The sequence below is a fragment of the Oryx dammah genome, unplaced genomic scaffold (genome assembly GCF_014754425.2).
Source record: "Oryx dammah isolate SB20612 unplaced genomic scaffold, SCBI_Odam_1.1 HiC_scaffold_8, whole genome shotgun sequence".
Classification (NCBI taxonomy): Eukaryota; Metazoa; Chordata; class Mammalia; order Artiodactyla; family Bovidae; genus Oryx; species Oryx dammah.
The window spans coordinates 47,794,862-47,804,285 of NW_024070192.1; the positions used below are offsets into that span (position 1 = coordinate 47,794,862).

Below are 9,424 nucleotides of genomic sequence, written 5' to 3' on the forward strand. Positions count from 1 at the left end.
CTATGGTTCCTAGAGACACTGGGGAAATCAGGGCTAAGAAGTAATGGAGTAATGATTGAAGAGCTAAAACGTGTTCCCGAGCTTTCTGGTTTAATTTTCGCCTCTCCTAGAACCCATTCCCTAGTCTGAGAAACCAGTTGTGAAATAGAACAAGGAAATTCGAACAAGGACACTCCCTTGAGAGCTTACATTTTAATACTCTTCCTGCTCTACTGCCTCCCACCCCACCCTCCTTTCTGGTAACAGTGAGAGTATAAATTATAGCTGGGCTCTGCCCCTGCACCACACCAGAGGCCAACATGAAGACAGGCACCGTCTTTGTTCTGCTGGCTTTCATCATCATGGGGCTGGAGGTGGCCTGGGCTCAGAAGTCTCCTGTCAAAGGTGAGGGTACTGAGGGGACCCTAGCCAACAGCAGAGAAGGCTCAGAGCCCAGTGCTAAATGTGGGAATGGTTTGGCCTGGAAGCAACTGCATCCCCTTATGCATTTCCCTTGATCTAAATGAGAGTTCACCCTGCGTTTCCCATGGTCCTTATCAGGTTGGGTTGGGTCTGATTGGAAGTCATGGGCCAAGTGTAGCATTCTCTCTATTAGGACCCTTGCCCAGATGTGGGACTCCACACGGAGCTATGGGACAAACACATATGGACTCACACACATGAACGGGGAGCTGGAGACCTCTGTGAGCAGAGACTTCTCTAAGATCTTATGAGGCAGGAAAAAGAGGGTTATGACTGGGAAGGTATCTTGTCCTCTGAGACCGTGCAGACTTTGGAGCAGGGAGAACTTTCTGTTAAGGCCAGACCATGGGCTGAAGAGTGAGAGTGGAGAAGTCAAGGCTGAGGGAGGAGTCTTGCCAGCGATGAGGGCTTCAGGGCTCCAGCAGCCGTTCTCAAGCCTGTCTTGGTGACTATTCCAGACTGCACAAAACCATCCTGTGTTTCAGGACGACAGAGACCTGGATTCTGCCCAGAGGTGCCCAAAGATACTCTGGGAACTTGTGCATTTCAGTGCTTTGGAGATGAGTCCTGTCCCAGGGGAATGAAATGCTGCAGCAATGGGTGTGGTCACGTCTGCAAAACTGCTGTCTTCAGAGTGAGTACAAATCAACCATGCGCTGGCCAAGCACTCCCCAGGCACTTTGCTGGTGCAGAGGGCTGCTCACATGTCCACTGCTTGTGAGAGTCTGGAAGATTCTGGGAGAAAGGGGCTAGAAATATGGCAAAAGGACAGCTGGTTGCACTATCTGAGGTCTTCTCTTAGAAGAGGAGCCCTATCCCAAGACAGCCCTGATGGGTTCAGTTCAGAAAAGTATCCGTGAGCCTAGATGCACAGGTCACTCTTTACCAGGAGTTTCTCACTTTCCTTCTCCTCCCTCACCAAAGGGGCTTAACACTTCCTGGAAAAGAGGTCATCCTGGGAGGAGGAAGAAAGGGAAAGGGAACCCCAAGTATCTCCTGTGTCGGATACACATTGTGCTGGAATTGAAGTAAAAAGACAAGAACAACATGGGTCAGGAGACAGATCTCGATAAATAATTGCAACCTAGTGTGAGGAGTGCCCCAAAGAGAGTTCGCCTGAGATCTGCGGGATCAAAGAGAGGAGTTACTGACTTTGCTTGGGAGGAGAGAGACTGGGAAAGTTGTCAGAGAGCAGAGAACGTCAAGGGAGAGCGTAAAGGATGCATGAAGTCAGCAGGAGGAAGGCGGGGCAGCTGAGAGAGTGGGAGGAGTGTCGACCTGCCCCAGTGGAGAAGAGAAAGCGATGGTGGTAGGAAGGGATTGTAATATCTCAGAGGGTGGTGGAGAGAAATCCATACCAGAGCCCAGAGAGGAATGAGCTTCCTGCTGAAGAGTTTGGTAAACTGCTGGATGCTTCTAAGCACAATTAATGTCATGATCAAATTTGTATTTTAGAAGGGTGGCTCTGGTGGCCACGGGAAAGTTGGACAGGAGGTTTACTGAGCATGCCTGGAGACCAGCCCCAGAAGATTTCTCACGAATCCATGAATTCGAAGCTTGTCATAACTACAAGACTTTCACATCCATTCCCGACTCTTTTCTATGCCTGGAATTTTAGCCCTGGAAGATGGAGATCTAAAATTGTGGGATGACTGCTTTCTAAAGAGCCTGTGTGGAAAATAAACTAAATCTGTGGCATAGTTTGGGCATGCTGGCATTCTGGTGGCCCCTCCGTGGCTTAACAGGACCACATGTGTATACTGCAGTGGACCCATGAATACAGGACACTCAGGATACAAATAGACCAGAGGCAAGTCCCCGCCCCCCACCCCCCGCCTAATTTCAGTCCCCTCCCACTTAGTATGATTCCTCCAGAGGAGCCTGGTGAGCTACAGTCCACAGGGTTGCGATGAGTTAGACATGACTGAGCAACAAACGCTTTCACTTTTATCTCTATGTACCTAGACAGGGTAGAAGGTCTGAGAATATTTTTTCAAGTGTTCTGTGAAAATGATTTTGGTCAAGCATAAAAAATAAATAACTATGACTGTGTAGCACATAGCAGGCCTGTTAGAGCAGACTTTATTAGGGCAAGACTTGGAAGGCACAGTGTGGGGATACCCTATTCTAAGGCAAGGCACCAACATCTATTGGGACTTGACGCCTAATTCTAGGAGAGTGAGCCTGATCCTTGGCCTGTGGAACTTGGGCTGACATGAGTTGGGAAATGCCAGCTCTTGCCTTGGAGTGATTTGGAGTCAGGATACAGTTATGAGAAAGGCTTTGTGGATGGGGCTTTGGATTCAGACTTTTCCTGAGGAAAGGGATAAAACGATCTCCCACAGATTCTGGCAAAAATGATAGTCTGGACTGCCTGCTTGCAAGCTTTCTCTCTTCCAGTTCTCTGTTCATGTCTTCCCACTGAGATCCCCCTACTTTGCCCACCGAGTTTGCTCTTCCACATCTGTATGTCCCTGTCACCAACTCTGCTCTTGCTTCTTATATAGCACATCTTAGAACCCCAATGCCCCATGGCCTCACCAGTCTGTGCATTGGAATGAGGGCATATTAGCCCTGAAATCATCTTTCAGTGGCTGGCCATTCCCATTTCAAAGGATTCCATGCTTGGTCATTTATGGGGGTTCATGACCACACCACTAAAATGTTCTCAAACATTTATCTGCCATACTGACTGACCTTCCCCTGCAAAGATATTTGAGGATGGTGTCCTATAACTTCCACTTAGGTTTCTCCCTTCCAGGTAGTCCAGATGTCCCTAGAAAGTTTTTTGCTTTTTAGTAAACTCCTCATTTTTCTCACCTGCATTTACTTTTTCTTTTTCGGCAGGGGCTGGGGGTGGGTGCTCTGCAGCATGTGAGATCTTAGTTCCCCTACTATGGATTGAGCTCGTTTCGCCTGCACTGCAGGCACGAAGTCTTAACCATGGGACCACCAAGAAAGTCCCTCACCTGCATTTAAACTGTCTTAATATTTAAGAGAACGGAGAAGGCAATGGCACCCCACTCCAGTGTTCTTGCCTGGAGAATCCCAGGGACGGGGGAGCCTGGTGGGCTGCTGTCTATGGGGTCGCACAGAGTCGGACACGACTGAAGTGACTTAGCAGCAATATTTAAGAGAAATTCTGTTTCTCCCTCTGGAGATTGGCAAGGCCCAGATGCTTCCTTCCTACTCGCTGACAAAGAGGGCTTGGAATTATCCTGCTTCTCTGATGGTGTGGATCTATAGGGAATGGCACTGTGACTTCGGGATCCGTTCAGTTCAGTTCAGTTCAGTTCAGTCACTCAGTCGTGTCCGACTCTTTGTGACCCCATGAATCGCAGCACGCCAGGGCTCCCTGTTCATCACCAACTCCCGGAGTTCACTCAGACTCACGTCTGTCGAGTCGGTGATGCCATCCAGCCATCTCATCCTCTGTCGTTCCCTTCTCCTCCTGCCCCCAATGCCTCCCAGCATCAGAGTCTTTTCCAATGAGTCAGCTCTTCGCATGAGGTGTCCAAAGTACTGGAGTTTCAGCTTCAGCATCAGTTCAGTTCCAATGAACACCCAGGGCTGATCTCCTTCAGAATGGACTGGTTGGATCTCCTCGCAGTCCAAGGGACTCTCAAGAGTCTTCTCCAACACCACAGTTCAAAAGCATCAATTCTTCGGCACTCAGCTTTCTTCACAGTCCAACTCTCACATCCATACATGACCACTGGAAAAACCATAACCTTGAATAGATGGACCTTTGTTGGCAAAGCAATGTCTCTGCTTTGAATATGCTATCTAGGTTGCTCATAACGTTCCTTCCAAGGAGTAAGCGTCTTTTAATTTCATGGCTGCAATCACCATCTGCAGTGATTTTGGACCCCCCAAAAATAAAGTCTAACACTGTTTCCACTGTTTCCCCATCTATTTCCCATGAAGTGATGGGACCGGATGCCATGATCTTCATTTTCTGAATGTTGAGCTTTAAGCCAACTTTTTCACTCTCCTCTTTCACTTTCATCAAGAGGCTTTTGAGTTCCTCTTCACTTTCTGCCATAAGGGTGGTGTCATCTGCATATCTGAGGTTATGGATATTTCTCCTGGCAATCTTGATTCTAGCTTGTGCTTCTTCCAGCCCAGCATTTTTTATGATGTACACTGCATATAAGTTAAATAAGCAGGGTGACAATATACAGCCTTGACATACTCCTTTTCCTATTTGGAACCAGTCTGTTGTTCCATGGCCAGTTCTAAGTGTTGCTTCCTGACCTGCATATAGGTTTCCCAAGAGGCAGGTCAGGTGGTCTGGTATTCCCACGTCTTTCAGAATTTTCCACATTTTGTTGTGATCCACACAGTCAAAGGCTCTGGCATAGTCAATAAAGCAGAAATAGATGTTTTTCTGGAACTCTCTTGCTTTTTCCATGATCCAGTAGATGTTGGCAATTTGATCTCTGGTTCCTCTGCCTTTTCTAAAACCAGCTTGAACATCTGGAAGTTCACCCTTCACATATTGCTAAATCCTGCCTTGGAGAATTTTGAGCATTACTTTACTAGCTTGTGAGATGAGTGCAATTGTGCGGTAGTTTGAACACTCTTTACATTGCCTTTTTTTAGGACTGGAATGAAAACTGACCTTTTCCAGTCATGTGGCCACTGCTGAGTTTTCCAAATTTGCTGGTATACTGAGTGCAACACTTTCACAGCATCATCTTTCAGGATTTGAAAGAGCTCCACTGAAATTCCATCACCTCCACTAGCTTTGTTCTTAGTGATGCTTCCTAAGGCCCACTTGACTTCACATTCCAGGATGTCTGGCTCCAGGTGAGTGATCACACCATCGTGATTATCTGGGTCATGAAGATCTTTTTTGTACAGTTCTTCTGTGTATTCTTGCCACCTCTTCTTAATATCTTCTGCTTCTGTTAGGTCCATACCATTTCTATCCTTTATCAAGCCCATCTTTGCATGAAATGTTCCCTTGGTATCTCTAATTTTCTTGAAGAGATCTCTAGTCTTTCCCATTCTGTTGTTTTCCTCTATTTCTTTGCATTGATCATTGAGGAAGGTTTTCTTATCTCTCCTTGCTATTCTTTGGAACTCTGCATTCAGATGCTTAGATCTTTCCTTTTCTCCTTTGCTTTTAGCTTCTCTTCTTTTCACAGCTATTTGTAAGGCCTCCTCAGACAGCCATTTTGCTTTTTTGCATTTCTTTTCCATGGGGATGGTCTTGATCCCTGTCTCCTGTACAATGTCACAAACCTCCGTCCGTAGTTCATCAGGCACTCTGTCTATCAGATCTAGTCCCTTAAATCTATTTCTCACTTCCACTGTGTAATCATGAGGGATTTGATTTAGGTCATACCTGAATGGTCTAGTGGTTTTCCATACTTTCTTCAGTTTAAGTCTGAAGTTGGCAATAAGGAGTTCATGATCTGAGCCACAGTCAGCTCCCGGTCTTGTTTTTGCTGACTGTATAGAGCTTCTCCATCTTTGGCTGCAAAGAATATAATCAATCTGATTACGGTGTTGACCATCTGGTGATGTCCATGTGTAGAGTCTTCTCTTGTGTTGTTGGAAGAGGGTGTTTGCTATGACCAGTGCATTCTCTTGACAAAACTCTATTAGCCTTTGCCCTGCTTCATTCTGCATTCCAAGGCCAAATTTGCCTGTTACTCCAGGTGTTTCTTGACTTCCTACTTTTGCATTCCAGTCCCCTATAATGAAAAGGACACTTTTTTGGGTGTTCTAAAAGGTCTTATAGGTCTTCATAGAACCGTTCAACTTCAGCTTCTTCAGTGTTACTGGTTGGGGCATAGACTTGGATTACTGTGATATTGAATGGTTTGCCTTGGAGACGAACAGAGATCATTCTGTTGTTTTTGAGATTGCACCCAAGTACTGCATTTCGGACTCTTTTGTTGACCGTGATGACTACTCTATTTCTTCTAAGGGATTCCTGCCCACAGTAGTAGACATAATGGTCATCTGAGTTAAATTCACCCATTCCGGTCCATTTTAGTTTGCTGATTCCTAGAATGTTGACGTTCACTCCTGCCATCTCCTGTTTGACCACTTCCAATTTGCCTTGATTCATGGACCTAACATTCCAGGTTCCTATGCAATATTGCTCTTCACAGCATCGGACCTTGCTTCTATCATCAGTCCCATCCACAACTGGGTATTGTTTTTGCTTTGGCTCCATCCCTTCATTCTTTCTGGACTTATTTCTCCACTGATCTCCAGTAGCATATTGGGCACCTACTGACCTGGGGAGTTCCTCTTTCAGTATCCTATCATTTTGCCTTTTCATACTGTTCATGGGGTTCTCAAGGCAAGAATACTGAAGTGGTTTGCCATTCCCTTCTCCAGTGGACCACCTTCTGTCAGACCTCTCCACCATGACCCGCCCGTCTTGGGTGGCCCCACATGGCATGGCTTAGTTTCATTGAGTTAGACAAGGCTGTGGTCCGTGTGATTAGACTGACTAGTTTTCTGTGATTATGGTTTCAGTGTGTCTGCCCTCTGATGCCCTCTCGCAACACCTACCGTCTTACTTGGGTTTCTCTTACCTTGGACGTGGGGTATCTCTTCACGGCTGCTCCAGCAAAGCGCAGCCGCTGCTCTTTACCTTGGACGAGGGGTATCTCCTCACAGCCACCCCTCCTGTCCTTGAATGTGGAGTAGCTCCTCTCGGCCCTCCTGCACCCGCGCAGCCACTGCTCCTTGGACATGGGGTTGCTCCTCCCGACTTAAGGAGAGTCAAAAACAATTCACAGCAGCAGAGGTGCCAGCAACCAGATTGTGGCTGTGAGCTGAACTTGGCTATGTCCTCTGCTACCTGCCTCACATTGTTTCTTAATCTGTTCCTAAACCTGATTCACCAGTCTGTTTTTTCTATGAGCTGTGTAATAACAAAATTCCTGTTGTCTCAACTTAGTCAGAATTGACTTCTTTTGTCTGTATCTAAAAGGGCTTAATGTGGGTGGAAACTGGTGTCAGGAGTGGATACAGGGCAACTATGCTCAGGGAAATGGCAGGAATCTGGGTTTCATGAATTGATCTAGTTAGAAGCCAAAGGCAACGAGAATGTTGTTAGTCTCCTAGGATGGAAATCTGGCATTCCATGGTGAAACAGGTAATAACCTCCTAGATTAAATATTTCTAGGCATTTTATTCCTTTGGATGCTATTGTAGATGAAATTGTTTGCTTAGTTTCTTTTATGGATTTTTTATTGCTCATGAATTGTGTTGTGTATTGACCTGAACTTCACTGAATTTATTTTTTGCCTCTTGTAGAATTTTTGTAAATTCTTTGTAATTTTCTGTGTATAGAATCATGTCATCTTCAAATAGAGGTAGTTTTATTTCTTTTTTCTCCAACTTTTGTGCCTTTTATTTCTTTTTCTTGCATGATTTCTGTGGCTAGAGGCTCCAGTTGAATAGCAACAGTGAAAGCAAGAAGCCTTGTCATTTTCCTGGTCTTAGAAGGAAAGCTTTTAGTCTTTTATGATGTTAACTATGAATTTTTTCATGAATTCCATCTATTGTGTTGCGAAAATTCACTTCTATTCCTAGTTTTCTTAGTATTTTTATCATTAAAGAGTGTTAGGTTTTGTCAACTCCTTTTTGTGCATCAGTTTAGATGATGATGTGTTTTTTCTTCCTTTATTCTGTTAATGTCGTGCATTACATTTATTGACTTTCACCACCAATGCCTTCATAAGATAAATCCTACTAGGTCATGATGTATAATCCTTTTACTATGCTATTGAAATCACTTGGCTGGTATTTTGTTTTTAGGACTTTTGCATTTATTTTTATAAGGGATATTGGCCTTTAATTTTCTTTTCTTGTAATGTCTTTATCTGGCTTTGATATTAGCATAATATTGACTTCATAGAATGAGTTAGGAAGTGTTTCCTCTTCTATTTTCTGGAAGACTCTAAGAATTGTTAAGAATTTTTATTTTTTTGCATTGCAGCTAGATAATATAGTTTATAACATCAGGAATAGGTTTTTAATTTCTTTGTGGCCTAGTACTTGTTTGATTTTTGTGAATGTCCTATAAACACTAAAAGAGGAAAAAAAATTGTCTTCTCTGTTGTTGAGTGTAAAGTTGTCTATTATCTACTAGTTCGAATTTGTTAACCTTTATGATTTAATTTGTCTTTATGTTTCATTATTTTCCTCTGTATTATTCATTAATTTCTGAGAGGGATTTGATAAAATGTCCAACTAAAATAATTTGTTCATGTATTTCTTTTACTTTTATCAGTTATTTCTTTGTATATATGTCAAGTAATGTTTTTAGGAGTATATGTGCCTGTGTTCACAATCATCTTCTTAATTTATCATTCCTTTTAACATTAAATAATATCCTTTTCCCTTTATATATTTGATATTAAAATGTTTTTGCTAAATATCAAAATTGATAATTCAGCATTCTTTTAGTTCCTATTTGTCCAGTAAAACTTCCATCTCTATAAGAAATACTATTAGGCCTTTTTCATGTGTTTCGAAAGCAGTATTTTGCTTGACTTAAACTCATGTTATTCAGTTTGGGAGGTCTTCTGTGTCGGGACCAGCCCAACAACGAAGCAACCCGAGGGAGCAGTGCCACAGAAGAATAAGGAACAATAAGACTCATTCCCAGGCAAAAGCCCAGATCCTAATCCTTGCATGCCTTTTATTGCTAACGTCTACTTCCTTGTGCTCTAGAGATATCTGTTTTTTTACACCCTCAGATCAGGGGATAAAGATATACAATGCACAGTCCTCAATGTCAAACCTTCAGGCCATTGATGATTGTGTTTAGCCCTTCAGCTAGTGACAACCTTTCTCAGCAAAACTCCCTCAAGGCTCTGGTTACCAGAACAGTCACTAATGGTTTTCCATCAGTCACATCAGTACTTCAACATATTGTTTTCAAGATGTTTTTCCATGATGTACTTTTTACTGCTCCCAGCCCTTC

General features: G+C 43.7%; 1 protein-coding gene across 1 annotated transcript in view; it reads left to right on the forward strand.

Annotated features, from left to right (window-relative positions):
• Window positions 1-235: 235 nt before the first annotated feature.
• The window catches only part of LOC120866391 (WAP four-disulfide core domain protein 18-like), a 39,657-nt gene continuing 30,468 nt past the window's right edge, over window positions 236-9,424 (forward strand). Inside the window, exon 1 of the mRNA XM_040244080.1 lies at window positions 236-384. Coding sequence (XP_040100014.1) covers window positions 300-384 — 85 coding nt within the window. The 5' untranslated portion in view covers window positions 236-299. The remainder of the gene's footprint in view (window positions 385-9,424) is intronic.